This window comes from Trichoderma camerunense (genome assembly GCF_050948025.1).
Source record: "Trichoderma camerunense strain CBS 138272 chromosome Unknown V8C40scaffold_18, whole genome shotgun sequence".
Taxonomy (NCBI): domain Eukaryota; kingdom Fungi; phylum Ascomycota; class Sordariomycetes; order Hypocreales; family Hypocreaceae; genus Trichoderma; species Trichoderma camerunense.
Window position 1 is genome coordinate 340,729 of NW_028145352.1, and position 22,357 is coordinate 363,085.

At 49.8% G+C, this 22,357-nt stretch overlaps 2 protein-coding genes across 2 annotated transcripts; one reads left to right on the top strand and one right to left on the bottom strand.

Moving 5' to 3' along the window:
• Positions 1–4,780: 4,780 nt before the first annotated feature.
• V8C40DRAFT_79451 (cyclin-domain-containing protein) lies at positions 4,781–7,023 on the bottom strand. Its single transcript, XM_083223429.1, has 2 exons — positions 5,932–7,023; positions 4,781–5,856 (listed from the first exon to the last, which is right to left on the bottom strand). The coding sequence occupies exons 1-2, from the start codon at positions 6,633–6,635 to the stop codon at positions 5,409–5,411; spliced, it is 1,152 nt and encodes a 383-aa protein (XP_083069490.1). The 5' UTR covers positions 6,636–7,023; the 3' UTR covers positions 4,781–5,408.
• A 3,078-nt stretch (positions 7,024–10,101) lies between these two features.
• Positions 10,102–14,375, top strand: V8C40DRAFT_253873 (armadillo-type protein). Its single transcript, XM_083217715.1, has 3 exons — positions 10,102–10,848; positions 10,931–12,639; positions 12,690–14,375. Exons 1-3 carry the CDS (start codon positions 10,545–10,547, stop codon positions 13,692–13,694), a joined length of 3,018 nt encoding a protein of 1,005 aa, XP_083069491.1. The 5' UTR covers positions 10,102–10,544; the 3' UTR covers positions 13,695–14,375.
• Positions 14,376–22,357: the final 7,982 nt, after the last annotated feature.

The window sequence follows — 22,357 nt, forward strand, 5'->3', positions numbered from 1 at the left end:
GCGAGCCTATTTAGTTATGTTGATGATAGCAGACTCCAACCAATGACGAAAGAAACGGTATTGACTGATGATCAAATGTTCCAGGTCCAGACATCCTATTGAGGCATATTCAACACTTATCAGAAGCCAACAAACCCTCTTTAACCGCCCTCCTTGGGTGCCAATTTAGGTGTATGTAAACGATGCAACCGATGAAAGTATAAGCATTGAGGACGATGAGGAAAAGTTGAGTGAATTTGATGGGATCGCCGTGAGAGAAGCCCGTCGACAAGGCAAAAGTGATCGCTGTGATCAGTGTTGCGACTGTTATTGGAAATGAATATTCGGGATAGAATCGAGTTTCTCCAAGCAGTCCCCTGAAACATAGCATGCAGAGACATAGCGTAGCCACCATCAGTAGACAGTATACTTCGAAATCATCTAGACCTTCGATGAATGAATATAAACGCACTGGTATGTAGTCGCGATATGCCTTCCAAGAATATGCATTTACGGCTTGCTTTGTGACCTGAGAACTGACCATACAGAATGCAATCGTGAAAAGGCATCCAGCTGCGAGATAATGGCATGTAGTTCCAATCGAACGAAATCGGTCGTTGCTAGCTGTAGCATCTTGCGTACTTAGTTTGTGCTCCATCTTTGGCGTTCAAACCTGTCTTTCTCACGTCAACCGACGTCTAGATTTTATTTCGTTCACCAGCTGTAAGTTGGCAGAAGATGCTAGAATTGTGCTATTTTTAAACTTGTCTTGATAGCGCAATAAGCGTTATTCTGTGGGCAAATTGAGCTCTGGGTAACGCGGGTTGTTCAGAAGAGCTGCCAACTTCCTGTTGAGAAAGAAGCAGAGGGGCATCAAGCTTATATGGGAGTTCAGTCGTGAGTAGTTGGATAGAGACTAGAGACCTAGGCAGAATCGTTGCGCGGACAAAGGGATGGTACATGAGAACCTTGAAGGCTTGTGTGACTGATGACGAGTCCTCGAGATTTCCTACAAAGAAATGCTGCATGTGGCTTTCAAAGGCGTTCTTGATTCGTTAGCCTCTGTGAAACCTGTGTCTTGAGGACTGAACAAAGACATGGAAGCCTGATGTGGCCGATTTTCAGGCCAGGAGATTTTGCCACAAAGAAAATGCTGCAGCTTTGCAACAAAGGAACTCAGCCACAGAACTGTTACAAGCGGCATTCAAAGGCGTGTTGATTCGTTAACTCCTCTGTGCAATCTACGCCTCAAGGCCGGAATAAAGACCCTGGAGCCTTGCTAAGCGATGCCAAGTCCTGGAAATTTGACAACAAAGAAATTGCTGCAATTCTGCAACCAACGAACCCGACTCTCAAAGAAATGCTGCAGGCAACACTCAAGGCCGTGTTGATTCGCAGTCTCCCTGTGTTACCTCCAATTTCTTGGTTAAAACTGCTTAAAATGCCTATTCTAACCCCCCCTACTCTTGCTCCTTACACATCCGTGACAGCGAGATTCCGGCAGCAGTTATTGAGTTCACCCTGGGGAAGAAAGCAGTCTGCTCCGAAAGAAAGAGAATAAACCATATATCGAGATCAATTTGATCAATCTGAAACGCCTTTCGTAATTGGATACCTTGAACCTGTTGGCAAGTTCGTTCATTGCATTCAGTGCGCAGCACTGTCTCCCCATGAAAGAACAGACGTCAACAGGACTCACTACTCCAATGATACCAACAACCCCTTGATTAAGCTATACATCTTCTTCATTGCGAACTTCTAAAAGAGCATCTTTCTAACTTCTTTGCCATTCAGTCCTCTGCGGGTCGAGACACATTACATCTCCTTCCGCCCAACAGAGCTGAGCAGTCATGTGGAGGTTGCCTCCTTGGTCAAACCTTTTAATTGCCGTCCTCAGCCTCTTATTAGCGTACCAACAAGATCACTACTCGTGGGGCCCAATGGTGACGATCGGGTACAGTTCATTTGTCGCAGCTTATCATCTATCACGCGATATACTGACTGGCCTTTCTCTCAAGAATGATGATCGTTTGGGCCTTCACCACATTTCTCTGCCAACCATATAAATATCTAATGTGGTGAGCGGCTCCTTTCCCCACTGCAGATAACTCTATCCCGTAAGAAAGTTATTAGCTTTGTCTAACTTCTGTTTGAAAATACCACAGTAACCCTCTACGGATAGGCTTTTGCATCATCATGATATGCTGTTTCTCATATATAATGCGACTGCTGGGGTTTGAGAATACCTATTTTAATACACCAGTATCTGTCTCCGGCGCGCTATGTTTTTCGGAAAGCACATTCTCCTATCTTCGAACGAAACTATCCGCTGGTATAAGCACTGATACGCCTCTCTTGCCTATGTATAGGTGGTATGTAAAACTTGAGAATCGTAAACGCATCGCAGGCCTGGAATCTTAGTAACTTGATTCCACATAGAACACAGCAAAGCCTAAAAGTCGGATCAAAGCCAGTCCGCGCAATCACAGCTGGCTCGAATAGCTAGAGTCACCGGTAGCTCAGACTAATATCCGCAAAGAGAGACAGGCAGGCGAGGAGGAAATCATTCTGCATTTGGAAATTACAGCAAGTTAACATGGAATCGCCGGTTAGAATGGGACAGGCACCGGTTAAAGATAGGAATTTCAAGCTACACGCATCCAATTGAGATGCTAGATACACGCTCCTTTGTTATGATTATATTAGTGATTTTGCAAATTATTTCATAGTTACAATTCAATGTTGTTTGTATCGAGCACATGGCTTCAATAGACGGTAATTGACTCACCTGATTATTTTGAACAAGTTTGGGGCAAGTTTCGTTTCTTTAAACCTTGTGCTCGATATAAACAACATTGAATTGTGACTCTGAAATAATTTGCAAAAGCACCAATATGACCTAAAAAAAATTGAACCTGTAATTATGGATTCAGTAGCACTTCCCTTCTTCTCACCCAGCGCGTTCATAGCCCTGCCATTGGTGTTTTAATTGTCAAATTCTTCGTCTCGAAATGAGCAAATGCCGTATTCCACTAGCATTTGTGAAAGACCCCCTTAAGATCTGAGCTGCAATCTGCACCATCCTTGCCACGTCTCAGTGCGCCTGTTGAGTTGGTTAATGATGTGAAGCACTAACCAATGACGAAAGTAATGGTATTTAAACAATGAGTAAAAGACATACCTATACATGCATTTTCGGTGCTCGTTGAAAAGTTGACGAGCGCCACTTGGATGTGAGGTAGTTTATACATTTATCAATAACGAAACAAATTGAAACGCAAACATCGACGACCAAATGGAAACTCTGAAGGATCTTAATGATGTCCCCTTCAATGAGATCCGCCCACAGGAAAACAGCGATGGCTGTTATAGGTACAACTGCAGGCAAATATTGGTCCGCCCATCGGGGTTGTCTGAAAAGTTGAACGATTGTATTCCAGTACATCAAGTCGGAAACGCACGCGAAGATAAGCCAGATTTCGTAGTCAGTTAGGCCACCCATAAATTCATGTGAATGCTTTTTGACTGGCTCGGTGGGCATAGAATTGGCTATAGAAGTGGTGACGTGGAACCCAATTGCGGATATGTAGGAACACACGAGATATTCACCCGCAGATGTAGTTGAATGAAGTCGGTTGTCGCTGGCCGTAGCGCCTTGGGCACTTGGTTCATGCTCCATGCTGGACATTCACGTTCCGAGTTTGATCGACCGTCTCTCTTAGGTTGTTTGATGTTCAGAGAGTTTTTCCAGCGCAAAGGTTGCTAGACTTGTGCTCCTTGTAAATATGTCTTGATAGCACAAAAGGCGTCGTGTCGTGAACAGCTCTGGGTAATGCGAGTTTGTTGTAGAGGTCTTTCAAGAAAGAAACAGGGAGGAAGTATGCTTTATATATGGGAATTCAAGAGCGAGGAATGTTGGAAGACAAAGAACACATTTACCATGGTGGTGCATGAACAAAGGGATGGTCTATGAGAACCTTGAGGTCTTGTGTCATCGATGCCAAGTCCAGGAGACTTTCTGAACAAAGAAAATGCTACAGTTCTGCACCAAGAATAACTCAGTGGCAAAGAAATGTTGCAGGTGACGTTCATAGGCGTGCTGATTTGTGAATTCTCTAGGCAACTTACATCTCAGGGAGGGGCATGAACAAAGACCGTGAAACCTTGTATCACTGATACCAAGCCCTGGAGACTTTACAACAAAGAAACTTGGCAGCAGCTTTAGGCAGCACTCAACGGCGTGTTGACTCGTGATATATCTGTGTAGCCCCCCATTTATATTTCACTAAAATGCTCGGGTGCCTGTTCGCATGTGTTCCATACTCTTCCCTCTCACACTTCTATATTAGACTGCTTCCCAGCATTGCTACTTTCAACACGATCAATTCGACCAGAAAAGTCTGCCCTGATCCCATATCTTCTTAAACTTATTGACAAGTTCGTCTATCCCGTTCGGTACGTAACCCCTGTCTCTCTCTAAAAGAACAGATAGATATCAAGGAGACTTACTTCTTTTATGAGCAGCCTAGAAGTCGAATACCAAGGCCCTGAGTGTGTCGATGTGCCTCATCTGTACATGGGCAGGATGGGCCCATGTATACCAAGACCTGCTCTCATGCTATTGCTATTTAATAGAAGCCTCTTTATATATACTATAGATACAGTATGTTAAAGACAACTATTGGAACTGCCAAGACAGGGCTTTTACTATATGTAAATAGCAATAACCTAAGAGCAAGTCTTGGTATACACGGACCCGTCTTGCCCATGTACAGATGAGATGTGTTAACATACCCAAGACCTTAGTATCTGACTTCAGGGTTGTTGGATAAACACTCCTTTATCATAATGATATTAAGGATTCTCGCAAGTTGGTGCAGAGCCATAGTCCAGTGTTGTTTTATCGAGCACAAGGTTAGATGGGTACCGAGTAATATTTGATTCATTTATATACATGAGCATGCATTATCCTCATCCTAAATCCACCAAGCCAGCCCGCCCTCCTATCCAACATATGCAAAGTGTAACAAAGGAAATGCCGATAAAAAAAAATTACTCCGTTCGCGAAACCTATAAGAAATAACGCCAGTTACCCCTCTCCCCAATGTTTTTCCCCTTCCATGATCCGAATGATGTGTATGCGAGCAAAACGTATGATAGATAGAGCAGCAGATTGCTTTCCAAGGGGCGGTTGACCCGCAAGGTAAGCATGTAGTAGTAGGGAGATGGCGATCTGAGATGCTTGGTATTAGGCAAAAAAAGACCAATATGAGATGACGGCTGACGAAAAGAAGAATATGCCAACACAAATATAGGGTGCTGTGGGAGTAAAAGATGGGTATCATTGATGTATAAGGCCGCTTCTCAGTTTCGGCCTGGCTCTCGAAGGGGGGGTGTAGAAAGTGTCCATTCAACGGCCCCTTCAGTGCCTACTGCTGCGCAGCATCTTCCTCATTATCGTCGTCGTCAATCTCATCGTCCTCGTTCTCGGTCGATCCATCTGATTCGAGCTCATACCCGGGGGCCCTCTGCACAAGACCTTGATAGTAGGCTACCAGGATTTCCGGGTTCGGCACAATTCTCCAGTCGACTCTGTAGAGAAACTCGAGCTCGAGGAGCCTGAGCTCAGCCACACGCACTCCGCCGACCCGTGCGTAAGTTGTATTGTTCCAAAAAGAATCGGACAGGCCCTTGGCGGCAACCGTGGCAGCGGTAATGAGGAATCGGTGGACGGTGAGTGTGTTTATGGTGAATTCTTGGTACATGGCGCAGAGTCGGTCAATATAGTAGACCATTGCCAGGAGGAGGGGTGGTGTAAGAGTGGCATGCCGAGCAAGGCGATGGAGATAATCTCTGACCGAGATGCCAGGGGGGGTTCTGCAGGTGAATACCGAGTTAGACACGCACGGACGAATAAGAAGACCCCTAAAAGAGTGAGGCATGCAAGCTTACCTAGAGTGAAACCGCGTCAGACCACCGCTTGATATGCGAATGGCGTCATTGGTGGCAATCAACTCTCCCAACATGTGTGCGATCAGCTCGACCAGGTGCTCTACTGGACAGAATTCGTATTTCTGGGGCAAGATAATGGGAGGTCGTTCTTCGGGCCTGGCTCGTTTCGAAGTCTGGGGAGAAGCGGTCGGCTGAGGGTCCTGAGGGGCAGCGGAGGAGCTCGAAGCCACTGCTGGAGGCGTCGAGGAAGCTTCCGGAGTGACTGAAGCAGTGGTGAGTCGACGCTTGTTCGGTGACAGAGCATTGTAGAGCTGAGCCTGGGCGGGCGAAGGCCTGCTGGCATGCGAATCGTCGTTGAGGCCCATATTGGTCGTCGTCGTCACGATCATCTTAGTGGTCGTCGTCGTAGGCAGCGCTGAGGGAGACGGGGACGAGGACGAGGAAGCTCGAGAGGGAGATCGAAGATCGCTGTTCGAAGCATCGGTATGGCGAGAGTGGCCAGGAGACAGGGCCGACGACGAGGCCGAGACTGAAACTGCCACCGACTGCGACGAGAGGCGGCGGCGCAGATATGCCGGCTTGGGGCTTATAGCTGGCACTTGCGAGGGATGAGAGGAGCCAGAATCTTGCGAGGATCTCGAGGCATTTCGGAAGCTGGAGGGAGAGGCGCTGGAGGGGGAGAGAATGGGGGATGTCTTCAACATGGTCTCCTTCGGCGCATCATCGGAGCGCAAGCGTTGGGTTTCCTTGCTTGGATCGGTATGTCTGTTCTGTTTTGTTGTCTTTTATTGTCGTCTTATATTTTGCCTCTTCGCGAGCGAGGTGGAGGAGGCGAGACCGGACAAGCCAATTGCTGAAGTTTGCGAGAGGCGATGGAAAGGACAGGACAGGACAAGAAGAAAAAAGACGCCGGCCGGTTATCAAATGTCCATCAGCCGTCCCAAATCGGAACAGCCGGCGGTAGGCGCTACCTTCTGGCGATGCAGTGAGACAGTATCTCGAAAAACGTGGAACAACCAGATCTTGTCCTTGCTTTGGAGCGAACCCGAAATGCTCACCGAGGACCGGCAAAGCACGTTTATCAGAGCCACAAGGTCTAAAATGGTCAGCCAGACCAAGGATTCGAATCGGCGGGACGGACGCGAGGAGACGGAGGGGGGTTAGCGGCGTTTATGTTGCGTGGAGGTATCGGTACTTGGTGGGATGGGGGAAAAGGTGAGAGCGTCAGAGATGGGATGAATGCAGTGCCGTCGGTCAGTCAATCTGGTCTGTTGTAGGCTGATTGGCTGATGTATGTTGTTGTTGCTGCTTTTTAACTTTCTCTTCGCTGTCGCTTCTAATGATAATGAGGCTGGCTTGATTGCCAAGCAACTAGAGATGCTGCTCGTGGTAGCGGTTGAGGGAGAAGAGAAAAATCCAAGTAAACAGCCGGCAGAGAACTGCTGTAAGTGGTGGTACTTGGCTGTGAGGTATTGCCTCTTCAACGTCGCAGTGTGTCCGTTGGTACTTGTACAGCAGATTGAGCAGCAGTGAGACGGATCCCCATCATCAGGAACCTGCACTCTCCGCGGCGCCTTGGCGGGACTCCTTGTACCTGACAATCGCAGCAGTGGTTGGTCAAAGTCCAGGTACAAGCGCCACTCTTCCGTGGCTGGCTTACAGAGACATGGCAGGTAAGTGGCTCATCAGTCAGTGTTTGAGTTGGAACGAGGAGAAGATGAGGCACCAGGAAAGAAAAACGTTGCCAACAATGTCCCTCTTTTTTTTCTTGCTATTTACAAGTCCCAAAGCTAAATAAAGTAAGCCAAGATGGATCATGCAATACCACGAAGGTATTGACCTAATCGGTCATGTCCGCACAACTGAGCCATTGCCAGTAGCATCTGGCGTACGGGGGCCAAGACCCTCACAGGTACAAGTACCTCCGACTCCAAGTGGGGCTGGGGCGCGAAAAAAAAAATCCAGAGGACACTCAGTTGCTGTCCGGAAATGGCGTTTCTTGGCCTTGCGCTGTTGTTCTGATAGTGATCGACAAGGCCCTGAAAACAGTGAGTCTGTATAAGTAAACCCGTGGCAGTAAAAAGTCAGGGTCCAGGTATTAGTTGCAGTTACAAACCAGATGTACGAGTATGTATAACGTATTAATCATACAATACGCAAAAAGAAAGCCTCTTCTTGACCGTCTCTTTGACTGACTCTTGTCCCGTCCCGCTTGGTCAAAGTCCACTTGGTCGGAAGGCGCTCCGTTTCATCACAAGTGGACTTGGACTCCATCACCATGGCTGCTTGCACATAAAGCTCCGTAACGGAGTACATCTGATCACAATACCCCAGACTGAACCCCAGACCGCGCCGGCAAAGCAAACATATGATGAAACGGACACCGAGTTGATGAGTTGTCGTATGCCTGATGCAGGCGTGGCTCAATGAGCATCCGTTGTTGTGAGCTCGTGGCGAGATGAAGCCCGGTGATTCGCTAGCCGCCTTGGCCCGCGACCAAGACTGGCACTCATTTCAGACATGTCTAACATCAGCCGGAGTTTTCATTTCTGATTTGTGGTAGCACGAAATACAGTACTAGCAGGGGGGAATGCTCTTTTGCCCTATTGCTACTTAGACTACAGACTGTTGTGGCTAGTGGTGTGCTGGATACGGCGTTGGAAGCAGCACTTGTGGATGGGGAACAATGGATGCCACTATCGTGAGGTACGGGGTACAAGCAGCATGACTGAGATGGTCTCTTTCGGAGCAGCACCGCCACTTTGCCGCTGCTATGCAAAATCCTGCGGCGCCATTACGGAGATTGAAGCACATCGTTTTCAACCCCCAAACCGCTAACGATGGGGGCTGGCGTCAAAAGGCGAAAAGCGGGAATATTTCGCACAAAAAATCTGCATCTGGGTGAGCACGAAATGCGTCAAGAGGACAAAACTCGGACCGTGATGCCGGCTATCGGAGCGGATGATCCGGGGTCCTGGTTGGTGTCTTGCCCAATCAGGGTCAGGCCTGCCAGTGATTTTCCGCCTAGACTCAGAGGAGGCTGACGGGCCGCACAAAGAGCATCTGCGAGGCTGGAGGTAGGATTGGTTGTTAACAGAGTTTGGTAGTTAGTTGGCTAGACGAGAGATGCTCTATGGTAGCTCTCATATCTTATGTAAAAGAGCTCTTGACAATGAAGCATTCGGGACGAGTGTTGATAACCCGCGGAGACACTTGAACAGATGCTTGTACTTCTACCTAGAACTAAGACATTGGGTCATTGCCATGTCACTCATGGCCGAAATGACGTAACTTGTTCCTTCCTGCGGCGTACCTTATTTACGGAAGAAGACCGATTCAACTGAATGGTTATATGGTCCACGGTATAAAGCGGCTCCACGGATCTTGACACCTTAGTCAGTAACCACGAGCTTTTGACAATATCGGCAAACGCTCCGAAGATGATCAATCCACAGCGGGTTGTTAGATGGCAAATTCTACCGTGCCAAAGGAAATGCCCCATCAGACCAAATCTTTCTAGAATTTTTCTCTCGCCTTTTTCACGCTTCGTCCTCCGCTTTCTTCATATCCACTAATTGACCACGATCGATGCCGTTCTCGTCTTTTTGTGGAGACGTTAAAGACGCAGCTTTTACCAGGCGGGGTGCTTTGTTCTAAGAGGAAATTGTTGTTGGTCACGAGTGGTCAGCAAGAGTCAAAGGGTCCCCAAAGTATTTTAACTGATGCATTCTCAAAACGTGCTGTAGTGTTCTAGCCATTATCTGCTGAGAATCCTTTGGGAATGTGCTCTCCTTCATCTTTGTAAGGATTGGAGATTCTTGATCTACACGATTGAATGAGAATACCATCCGTTTTTCCTTGGCTGCATGCACTTTACATAGGTACATCTATACCAGTGTGCGTGGAGTTTGGGCATTATCGCATCCAGACGTAAAAGAAAGCCGTTTATTTACTACTACAAGCATTTACTTGAATAACCAATATCCAATTCTTTTAGTATCTGCTGCCATAGCTATGGTGAATAAGCAAAGTTGAGTTCCAAAAAAATGCTGTGGCTCGTGATACTGAATGCAGTTTGGAGTACAAAGCATTGGTACATCCGATAAGATAACGTGCACGTGCCACGGCGTCGGACTTGCTTTGGCGTGACATCTCGTCAGACTGCAAGACACCAAGCCCGTCCATTTACTTTGACTTAATCCATGAATTGATATCGCAAGCTTGTTTACGCATCTGTGTCTCTATTGCTATCTCCATCTCCTCCTTCTGCTCCTCAAGCTCTCCAATTAATTCTTCAATCGGGCGCACCGTTGCTACGCCTTTGCTTAATCCCGGTTTCGCTTCAGCTGCTGTTCCTCCGCCTTACGAGGCTGCGCAGCTCCGTCAGCCGCATTCGTCGGAGCTTTTCCGAGTCCCTCCCCTTACAATCGATTGCCTCGTCGTTGCTCTTTGTTGTGAATATTGATGCGGTGCTCTGAGCATATAAATCAGCAGGCAATCTTGGCTCGATCCCACTAATCGACTGGGCAAGATCCCAGCACGCTTCCCTCGGCTTTCTCCGCTACATCCCACCAACATCAAGTACCGTTTGCGTATCCGGCACTCCCATCTCCATGGCGCGCCCCCAAACCTCCCCGATCTTGACTCAGCTGCGCAACGCCAAAACGTGCCCCGAGCAGTCGGCAGCGCTACGGGCTCTCAAAAACGAGATAGTTGGGCACCACCAGAAGAAGGAGACATGGGTCAGCCAGGGCGTGCTGGAGCCCGTCGTCAGGACGCTGACGTCGGCTCGATCTGCCACCAAGGCGAATGCTACAACCAAGGATGCTAGGCCACAGTCATTGGGACAGCGGCCCCTGTCAGACGAAGACAACGTCAGGCTGCAAGCATTGCAGATCATCACAAGCTTCGCCAAGGGTATGCATTCAAAGCTATGCTGTTCATTTGTTGTTTCCTGCGCCTGAAGGAGTGATGCTGACTTGTGATACTATCATTGCAGGTGGCCCTCCTTTCTTACCATCCGTTCACGCCTCCCGAGCTCTTCCGGCGATCCTCGCATGCACATCTCCAAATGCCAACGCGCCGCAAATCGTCGTTGCCGCTCTTAAGGCTGTCACTGGCATTGCGAATGCGGCCGCTCTGGCATCTCCGTCATCCCCACTCGATATCCTAGCTCTTGCTGACACGATATTTACATCGCCGCTTCACCTCGAATCCCTATGTCTTATACTTGCTACGACATCGTCGAGTTACTTGCAGCAGACTCAGGTGGAGCTTGCCGCCAATTTGATATCTCGCATTTGCAGAGATGAACGGCATCAGCAGGCTTTGCTACACTCTGGCGTTTTGGACATGCTCGCTTCTCGCTTGGCTAGCTTTGCCGTCAGTCAGGGTCATGTTGTGCCGGGAGCTGAGGCGCAAGCTTATAGCGATGGCCTATATGAGGCATTCCCCAAAGAAGCTCCCCATGGAACCCAGATTGGCCCCATTCTCGGGGCCGTGGTGGCCATTCTCGGAGATTCAAAGTACAGGGCGATTCGACTTATCAACTCCCCCGCCATTCTCGCCGTCTTCCCTTCCATCGTATTCGAGGCCAACAGCTTGGGTGGCTCCAAAACACCGAACCAGACAGCTATGGACTATTTGTTGCCTCCTCCCTTCTCTGTTACTCGGAGCCCCCCACACTCCCACCACCACTCTTCCGCCAATACACCAGACCACCCAGAATCACGAACTCCCAGCCAAACACCTGGACCCAGATTTGTCTCTCCCGCTGCCCTGGAGTCGAGCTTGGACAGCTCATCCGAGGAAATTGAGAGTCCTTTTATTCCCTGGTTGATTGTGCAAGCCAGGACTCTTAGCGGCTATGGGAGACTCATGGCAGCCACCTTGGTCACATCCCTCTTCAAAGCAGGCTTAGGGCGCAAAGGATGGAGAGAAACTAGCCTTGGCATGCTCATAGTGCCACTGCTGATTGACTTGATTGCCAAGAATGACAAAGATGATACTGAGTCGCAGACCTCGTTTGATGAAACCCAGCATCTCATCTTGGAAAGGACACCAGCTACGTTGGCCCGCCTCATCACTGACAGCGAACAGCTCCAAAAAGCTGCTTACGATTGTGGTGCTGTCAAGATCTTGACCAAGCTTCTGAGGCGTGCCTATCGGTCTGTATCCATCCTAGAGGCAGCCAAATACTGGTCTCCGCAACCGGATACCGATATGGAGGAAGAAGGTCCTTCAACGTCACAACTAGGCCAGGCTGGTCAAGATCCCCTTCTCTCTCATCGTGTGCGGCTCAGGGAATCAACACTGAAAGCCATCGGGGCTGTCGCTTCTGGGAAGGAAGATTATAGAAAAGCTTTGGTCGATGAGGATTTCATTCCTTATGTGATGGAGTCACTTAATGAGTATCCCAAGCGGCCCAGACAGATTAAGGATCGACTCAAAGACAAGCCCAGCGGAGAACCCGAAGCACAGCCCAGTGTCTCATCAGCATACGGCGCCAATCCATTATCAGTCATCGTCGCGGCCTGCCATGTTATCAGGATGCTTTCGCGATCCATTAGCATACTACGCACGACTTTGGTTGATCACTCTGTCGCCATGCCCGTCTTCAAATTCTTAAAGCACCCAGATATCGATGTTCAGATTGCAGCCACAGCTGCTATTTGCAACCTGGTCTTGGAGGCCAGTCCGGTCCGCGAGGTTTGTCACATCTATCAGAAAAGAAGTATTGCAAAGCTAACAGCCATCAGCTCCTGGCCGAAAACGGTGTCATGAAGATACTTTGCGAGCATGCTCACTCGGACAATCCCGCTCTGCGGCTCAACGCCCTATGGGCCCTAAAGCACTTTGTAATTGCCGTCAGCCCTGACCTGAAGCGATCTTGCTTGGAACAGCTTGAGCCTGAGTGGTTGGTGCAGCTCATTTACGATGACGGCCAAGATTCTGCGGCATATAACACACAGCCCATCCAGTCACCGGATGACGATGTTGATGAGGATATGGATTCGACGCCGTCTGATGAACAGGTGCGGTGGACGTTTGCAGCGAACGGCAACATGCAGAAGCTAGATGCTTCAAGGTCGACCAAGCTGCGTCAGGCTGAAGACAAGCTCACCAGCATACGTGAATCCGAGCTCAACTCATTCAGGAGATCCCGAAGCGATGAAGTGGCTGTTCAAGAACAAGGCCTAGAGCTCATCAGAAACCTGGTTGGGCTCGGAGTAGGCGCCTCTGCGGAGTCGCCTTATGACACCACCGAGATGATTGACTATCTGTTCAGCACTATTGGACAAGATCGTCTCTTTGATATACTATCTTCAAAGCTACGAGCCAAAGTGCTCCATCCCTTCTCTCGACGGACTGCAACGCCGGGCCAGGAGACTAGACTCATCCACCCGCATGCCAAAATCATCATTCCAGTCATTTATATCCTAGTTCATATAGCTGCCAGCACAAATCAACATCGGCAGCTAGTTGTTAGGCAAACAGACTTGCTCAAGCTCCTCTGTCAACAAATCAGTAACAGAGACAAGGAAGTACGCGTTGCCGTCTGCCACCTAATAATCAACCTCACAGGCCACGATGACGAGGGCGAGGGCGGTGGCGGCGAGGCCTGGTCTATGAGGGCGGCAGAACTAAAGAAACTAGGGTTCTACAACAGGATGGAATTTCTGAAGCACAATGATAGAGACCTTGACGTGCGGGAACGTGCTAGAACCGCGGTCTATCAGCTAGAGAGAGCGATCGCTTACTAGACGAAGCGATCCAACCAGGATTCCATTTCCGCCGCATCGCAATCCTCCCCTGCTTGTGGAATATCTTCCGGAGGCTACGGGAGGCTGTCAAGCACGGATGACTCCATATCTATGCGCAACAACGTAATCGAGATTAGTTCCGACGATTCAACCGAGGTCGAGAGTACGGATCAAGACGACAACGTAAGCATCATGGAGGTTGATATCGGAGACGACGCGAGTGTAATTGAGATCGATGTCCCAGATGGTGTAAGCGTGGTCGGGATTAATATTCCAGATGATGCAAGCATAATGGAAGTTGAGAGCCAAGACGAGGACGGACAAGACATGCGTCTGAATGGAGGACAAGAAGATGATATTGCAGAAAGACGTGAATTAGGCACCGCTTCATCTTCCAATGCTCGGAGAACGGAGTTTCTCGTCGTCCTTCGTTTGCCAGGCAGCATCTCATCTTCTTGATTCTTCTTACGATTGAGGACGTGTGAAACGAAGACGGGATTGGGTGGATAAGGCGGGAGCAGACATGGCATGGTGTGGTCAATATTGTACAGGCTCGAAAAAAACAAAAAGTTGGTTATGGTAGTATGCTTTTCTTTCATTTGCGTTATAGGGGTTCTTTCACATTAATGGGAGGAGCTGGTGGTCAATATTATTACATAGTTAACACAGCGCGAATTTTGACTTGTGTTGGTTTCGTGATGCCTCTTGGGGATCTTTGTGATTGCGTGAATGACTATATTTACATTTATTTGGTGAATGGTGTTGCATCTACATTTATTTAGTAACCGCTACCACATCTCTATTTACCTACCTAGTATCTAAAAACAGCTGCTATTGTTATATATTTTTAACATCTACCACTATGACTACTCCTCACAATCGTCTAGTACTCAGTATTATTTGCGCTATGAGATACTGAATCGCAAGATTGGGGTGCTCAATAGGATCATTCTCAAAATAAATTAAGCAAGCATCTATATCAATATCAAATCCGTCTTACGAGGTGAGTTATTTGTCAAAAAGATACCCTGCACCCTGTAATCTCAAATCCTCTCACCACTCACACCCCCTTCCTCCCAACAATCAATCCTCCAATGCAACCATACATACATACAAAGTATAGTAGTAGTAATCTCTGTACAAAGTTCTTCACAAAATATCAACAAACCCCCCTTCCACATCCTCCCGTTGGGTCCCCTACCTTAGTACTACCCTGTTGGTTCGATAATCTGTCATCTGCACGTCCCGTCACCAACGCCTTTATCTCCTCCAGGCAACGACCATTGAGAGGGAAAAAAAAAGGAAATACACACAAAGTACTGTAATCTAATATCAATCATTCAAAATCCTTGATCCTGGAGCCGCTTGTCTTAGACGGTGGCTTCTCGTTCCGGATGCAGGGAGGAGAAACGAGGTTTCGCACTGAATCTTGGAAATGAATTACGGAGTAGTTCGAGTATACTCAGTGATGCTTTGCTCTCGAAACATTGGGGAATTGGTTTATACAACAATGTGACGTGGCGATAGACAGATGACCATCGTCGCCAAGGTGGAAAATGAGACAATTTACTCGGCTATGAGAGCATCCGCGATCCCGTCGCAGAGACAAGCCCGCAATTCTTGTTTCTTCTTCTTCACACCGTCTGGGGTAGAATCGTATCCTATCATCACTTCTACGGGAAGAGACAAGGTCTCACAAGGACGAGCTCTCTCATCCAAACAAAGTGATCCCCCAAACAGCTCTCACGCCCGTCCACTTTCACGGGCTAGCAAGGCAAACATGTAAACACATGCTCGCCCAATATCCTTCTACCAGGAGATCCTCGGCTCAATCTACCAGATGATGTAAAAACAAACAGTCATCTGCATCTGATAACCCCGTCTACAGCATACCTACGATATTCATCGATCCAACGCCAATCTCACGATAAGAACCGCAGCGCCCATCCGTTGCACAGGTATGCCAGAGCGACTCACCCTGCCGATCAGACCAAAAAAAGAAAGCCCCAAAAAGCAAATTGCTTTTTGCCCGGAGAGACACGATGTGCAACCCAACGCCTCCCCCAAAATTAGACGAAGCAAAAAGGGTTCTTAGTCTGCAACGGCTCATGTGCTCATTCATAGGGCGAAGGGGAAAGAGAGAGAGAAAGGCAAACATTCCACATAGCTGCTCACATGTAGGGCTGCGAATAAACGCATGTGGTCAGACATGAATGAGAGACAAAGAGGGGGGGGGGGGGAGGCAAACGATTATCGGAGTTGTTTGTGTCCAATGCTCAGAGACAAGAGACATGAGGGCAGGGAGAATGAATGGCCACTTGGCCAAGGCGGTGGGAGGCAGGTTCCAGCCTGTTCTTGTTTTTTGGACATGGACATGAACATGAGAGCATGAACACACCCCCTCTCGATATCCGCCTTGCTTGTACGAGGCGACAAAGCTGGGGGAGGTCGAGATTCCGATGGATAGATAACGGCTGCAGAATAGTTTGTGCTACCTGTGCTCTGCAGCAATAGGCATGATGCCGTGCCAGCCCGGCTGTTCTTACTCGTACTTGCTATCGTAGCGCTCTCACGAAGCTTGGGAAGAGGACATATGAGTACGAGTACGGAGTATGCCATGTCTCAGTCTGGTAGTCGGCCTACCAAAGCCTGCCCCGAGATAGTTCTAGCTAACTACTTCCAAGTAGACGAATTGTCTGATGGTTTGCTTTCAAATTGTCGAGACAGTTCCCCAAATGTGTGCCCGCCCGATTGTTGTAGAACAAAGCTCCCCACGGCATTGAGCGCTTCCGACCATGTGCTGTTGAAGGACTCTTGGAGGGACGAAATTTGGCTTGGCAGTGACACATCGGCGCCTCAGTTTTAGCTCAACGGCTCTCGCTCGAAAGCTACCCAGGACCATCAGGGACCCGAACGAAGGATTCAAATTAAAAGGCGTTTTGGGCCAGAACACAAAGAGCCAACAAAAAGCCTTGTCAATCCAGCCACTCGCGCCGGGTCCCGAAATGACAAGGCCAATGTAAGGGGGGCTCGGAAACTTGCAAAAACTCTCTGAGCGACACCATTTCTGAGACATGCATAATAAGGTGGCCAGAATGTCACTGCCCGGTGCGCCGTCAATTCTGTCTGCTCTCTTTCCCACGTGGATGGGCCAAGGGCGGCTAGAGTAGAAGCTCAGTCTCTGGCGTTTCTTTTTTGAGTTGAGTGGCTCGATGCTTCCAAGGGAAAAATGGGCGCCCCGAGCTGAGGTTAGAGTTGCGGCTAGTGTTCCCAGATCTGCATTTACCAAGTTCTAGTGCTGGGAGGAGGAATGATGACTGCTGTGAATCCAAGGTGGAAACAAGCGCCTTTCTCCGCAGCCATTTCGTCACCCGCAAACATGGGAGATGCCCGCTTTGAACTTTGACAGAAATGCCATCGAGACGATCTGCGGGTCACTGAACCTGCATTGGGACGGGCGAAATGCGGAGCGCAGACTTACTTTGACAAGGCAAAGGCTGTCAGTGACGATATAACTGTACCCATAGGAAAACATGCTCGTGGAAGATTCAACAAGATGCAAAACCTGGTGCCTCTTGAAGAGGCCCGTGCAAGGCGCTTCCAACGAGCGTCGTCGCATCATCACATAGACTACATGCAACTCGTACACGTTGCTGAACTCGGTGACACCGCTAGCGCTGATCGCGTTGAATACCATAAGGTCAAGCATAGGGCTTCAAACATGGCTCGTACACTGTTTGGACCTACTATCAAAACGCTTCCAACGACCAACAACAGCAACCCAAGAAGCTTTGGGCAGCCGATCCATTATTGGCCAGGGCTCATCGGAGCGGCAAAGCATCGTGCCACTCGTTAATGCCCATCCACTGTACTGTAGTGCAAAGTTGCCCTTCGCCAGCACTGACGAAATTGGACACAAACAAAGGGCCCCCAGCCAGCCCCCAGGGCTACGCGAAAAACGTTTTGCTGTTGGCTCCGTCCACCGTACCAGCGTACTGGTCACCGGATCTGCTGCCTTTCCCAATCAGCCGAGTGGCGAGCGGATGCACGAGTCGTCTGGCGGGCTGTTGCAAGCCGGCTGGAATGCTTAGCTGAGAGAAGAGAGAGAGGAGATAGAGAGTATCCGTACCGTGGCCTTGGTATCGACACCGAAACCTTGCCCTCGGGTTTTTTGGGGCTTAACGAACAGGCCAATCGGCGGTGGCAAGGGCGGCCGCAGCTTACTCAGACGCTCCGATCCGTTTAATTCAAACCTGTTCTTGCGAAATAGATGTGTGTGGTTCTATTGGACCTTTGGGGGTGCTCATGTCAATCAATAGTCGAGAAAGGACTGTCAAGACGGGCGTGTATTAGGTGGTGAATACGAAGCATTGCTACCGCCAACAGGAACAAGACAGGAGCAGTAATACTCCGTCGACGGGGCCCAAGGTCGGTGATAACGTGCGGCCAATACAACCTGTGCAAAGTATTCATTTGGTGCTGCAGCAGTAGTCTATCTACCTACCTGCCTCGTTGCGTCTCGAACGAAACAGAAACGCACTGGCAATCTTGTGCGCCAGCACAGACAGGCTGGACAGGCCGATCCGCGAACCGCACGGCTGTGATCCGGCCAACAACTGAACTGACACACAAAGACACGAAACGCCCCAAGAAAAGTCGAGAGTCGCAGTCCAGGCAAGGGGGGCAATGAGTGAGTGACCTCTGGGAAGGGGTTCGCGGGCCACGGCCTCGTGCGGCCGGGCGACGCTGATAGGCTCGAGGGGGCTGCATGCCAGTGGAACTCCCCAAGGACATGGGGGGAGTGCGAGAAAGATGCTGCTACCACTCTACAGTATGGATGGGATGTATGAGACTCCAGTCGGCTTTTATCGTTTCGTGGTGGTGGTTGTATTTGCCCGTGCTTGTGCAGGTATTAAACTCGTACAGTAGCAGTTACTGTAAGGCAGCAGCATGCGATCTGGTCAGAGGCGCGAGATGATCTCGGCCGACGCACTCAATCGGGTTGCTGACGCTCATCCGATGCCGAAGGACAGGGCAGGGCATAGGATAGCATGGGCAGGGCATTGCATCTGTCAAAATGGGGACAATAATGCCCAGCAAGAAAACTCGGACCGGGCCATGGAAGAAATTTCTCTTCTCTCTTCTTTGCATCTGGGCTCCGAAAGAGTTTCCCAAAGAGGAGAAGGCGAGGGTTCAAAGGCAGCCGCCACGAGGAGCAACCTCGGCACCGCGGTCGTTCTACAAGGGTTTACAGAAAGGCAGGTTGACAATCAATTCTATTCCCAGGGTTACGTGCTCGGTACTGGAAAGAGCAGTGATGAGAGCCTTGTGGTCTCCAAGGCTTTGAATGTGAAGAAGAATAGACAGATGCCCTACTGCATCTACTAAATATAGAGCACAAGTTCGTAGCGTTGAGAGACCAAGAGTTTTAGTCAAGTTTAGCATAGCACTATTAGCACTTCAATATAACTCTTACAATAGTGCTTGACCTTGTCTCAAAGCAGAGGCAGTTCGTTTTACAGCCTTTAAAGTCTACCTACGGAATAATACTCACAGACACTCGCCCTCTCACTTAACGAATATCCACAGCCATGCAGCAGCAAGCATGCCTGTTCCTTGTTTTTTCCCTCTCTTTTCCATTCTGATATGCAGCTCATGCATTCAATGTATCAACCTAGAACCGCATGTCTAAGAAGTCTAACGGCCCGGGAACGGGGCCGGGCTCCAGTGGCTGCGAGGTAATGGATGTCACGCTGACCGACTTACAGTAGAACTTGTTCCTTTAAAACATTGAGAACCACTTCTTATCCCTCTGCACGGGACCAGGGAGCAAAGCGGCTCGCTTCCCGGTGGCCATCAAATCTGAGTCTCAAAAAAACTGTTACTGTACAGGACAATCCCACCTAATTTCGGAGCCCACCTCGCCGCTTCCCGTCTATCCCGGTGCCTGTTCTTGCTTGTGGTCAGGTTGATCATTGTCTCTCTTCCCACCGGGGATTGCGCATGAGATACACAATGTTGGGGAACAAGGGGGATCCAATCTTTTACCGGTTCATGGTTTGAAGCTCGACCATGTCCTGCATCAATGACTATGCTATGCTGTGGCTTTATTGCCCAGGCTATGCACGGTAAAATTGTGCTAGTTTGCATGCACCGCTTGTACTGTTTACGCTTCTAGGAAACAAAACGCAGCCCATGTTATTTTGCCTTGCCCACATGCACGATAATATGGCCCGGCCGGGAAAAGTTTCAAGGTCCTGTGAGCAAAGCCGGCCGCACCGTCGATCAGGCCTAGCAAGCAGGATACAGAGATGGAGTGTGGCCAGGCCAGGCCAGGGCTAGCGGGAATATTGAGCACAACTTGAACTGCAAGCAAGTATGGGGTGGTGGTGATGGTGTCTGGCGCACAGTACGGCATCTTGCATTCTCTATTCACGAAGCCCGTCCAACTGCTGCTGTTGGCGCGCCTATCTCGCAGGTTGGCGCAGTCAAGACGGACCCAGACACCCTTTGATAAAGACGCACGCCTCGCGCAGAAGAGTATGATACGTCTGATTTATATAAATACACTGCCTAATATACAATATATATAAACACTCGTGTATGTACATGATCGAGGCTCTTCACCCACAAGTGTGCGATGACGGTGTTCGCCCGCTGTGGGAGGGTCGCATGGCAGAAACGTGATTATGCCAGTGGCGATGAAAATAGGTCATGGTGCTGCCAGAGTTGCCGCCGCGGTGGGCTCCATTCCTGGGCAGAGCTAAGCTAATGCCCGCCATGGGGAGGGACAGGCACAGGAGGAACCATGTGGACGTGAATGACTCTGCAGGACAGCTCTTGGATGGATGTTGAATGGTCAAATACGTAGCTAGCACGACATGGTTTGATTGATTGATTGATTGACTGAGACGGAACAGAACAGCCAGCAGCCGTGTCACCAGTCACCATGCTGGACTGGACAAGGGCATCGAGTTGCATAAGAAATTGTGCTCAAGTGTCACAAACAAGAAACAAAGGAGACGACAAGGTACGAGTACCCAGCCCGTCCAGCACTCTGCCATCACTCGGCGAGGTACCGAGCTCGAGCTGCACGCAGTCGAAAGCGGTCGTGCAACGGCTGCAGGTGGATGTGCCGTAAACGGCTCTGCATATGACATGTCAGGTTGCATGATCCGACACGGCAGTGCCTCGTACAGTATGGGACAGGACCCCCCCCCCCCCCCCCCCGAGTACAAGATCCACAGGTCCAATTGCCTGCCCTTTGCACGCCTGTGCTTGTGCGACCTGCTCAACAGGGTACTTGCGCTGCGTGTACTCGTTCCGCACCAGACACACATTACATCAAAAATTATGGGAGGGGGAGGGTCACAATGAGAGACAATCAGCGGGCGGGGGTGGGAAAGGAAAAAGAAACATGGAAGAGCGAGAACAAAAAAAGCAAAGATGAGGCGCACACACACTGGGAATAGCGTAACCGCGAACAGAACGAAACTAGCTAACGGCGGCTTCTTTTGTGCGATCTTACCAAGTGCCTGTACGATACCGGGAGAGAGAGTCAGAGTGAGCAGCCCCGGTCGAAGCAGCGGGCAGCAAAAGATACGAATGGACAAATCAATGGCCGAGTTTGAAGGATGACAAGCCCAAAAACGAACAAGCTTCCCGTCTTTTTTTGCTTGGGGCGGTGGAGAGAGGGGACGGGAAACCCATGTGTCAAAAAAGAGGGAAGAAAGAAAGGACGGGGGGGACCCAGGCTGACGATGAGGATAGAGATTTGGTGCGAACCTTGGGAGCAGAGCAGGGAGCCAGGGAGGAGGCAAAGCAGGGCAGACCCATGACGGGCCGGCGTCGGCCGAGTGGTTGCTGGTGCTTTTTTAGCATCAGACGGAAGATCTGGCGGGTTGCTAGAATATTGTACAGTTGAAGCTGGCCTGATAAATACTGTGCAGTATGATACAGAGCAGTGTGAGTTATACATAGATATTGATGGCCATGTCGTAGCTGTCTTGCCGCAGCAAAAGCAACGAGTCGTCATATCATATGTGTGTCGACGAGAATGGGCAGCGCATTTTGTGAGCATGCAGCGTCTAGACCTGAGACGCAGGTAACGAGATGCTGGGATTGGGTGCAGCCGCCGGGGGGGCTTGTTCTTCTCTCCACGCGGCGCTGGCTGGGACGGGACTGGGACAAGAGAGAGGCAGGCTGGCTATCCGATGCGGATGCAGGTTGGTCAATCAGTCCATGCTTGTGCTTGTGCTTGTGCTTGCCGTTGTGCAATGGAGGCTCTTGTGCACTTCTGCAACAGGATTTGAGTGCTCTGCTCTGCTCTATCAAACGAGCCTCTGGTTTGCCAGATGACTTGCTGGTCCAACTGGGTCGCCGTTGCATCGACACCACCATAACCCAACCTAGGCTTTCGAATCCCATCCAACGCAGCTCCCAGTACAGCAATACCGGCAACGCATGGCTCACTATCCGCCTGCATGCCAGCCCGGCCACTCACAGCCCGCGGCCCTCCCTCCATGGCCCTCGTCCAGCCAGTCCCAGCCCGTACCGTCTGGCCAGAACGAGCCCACAGCGAAAATAGCGGCAGGGAACAGGAGCACGGGCTGTTGGGCCGCTCCTGGTATCACCGATAGATTTGGCCCGCAGGCCGTGTGCCA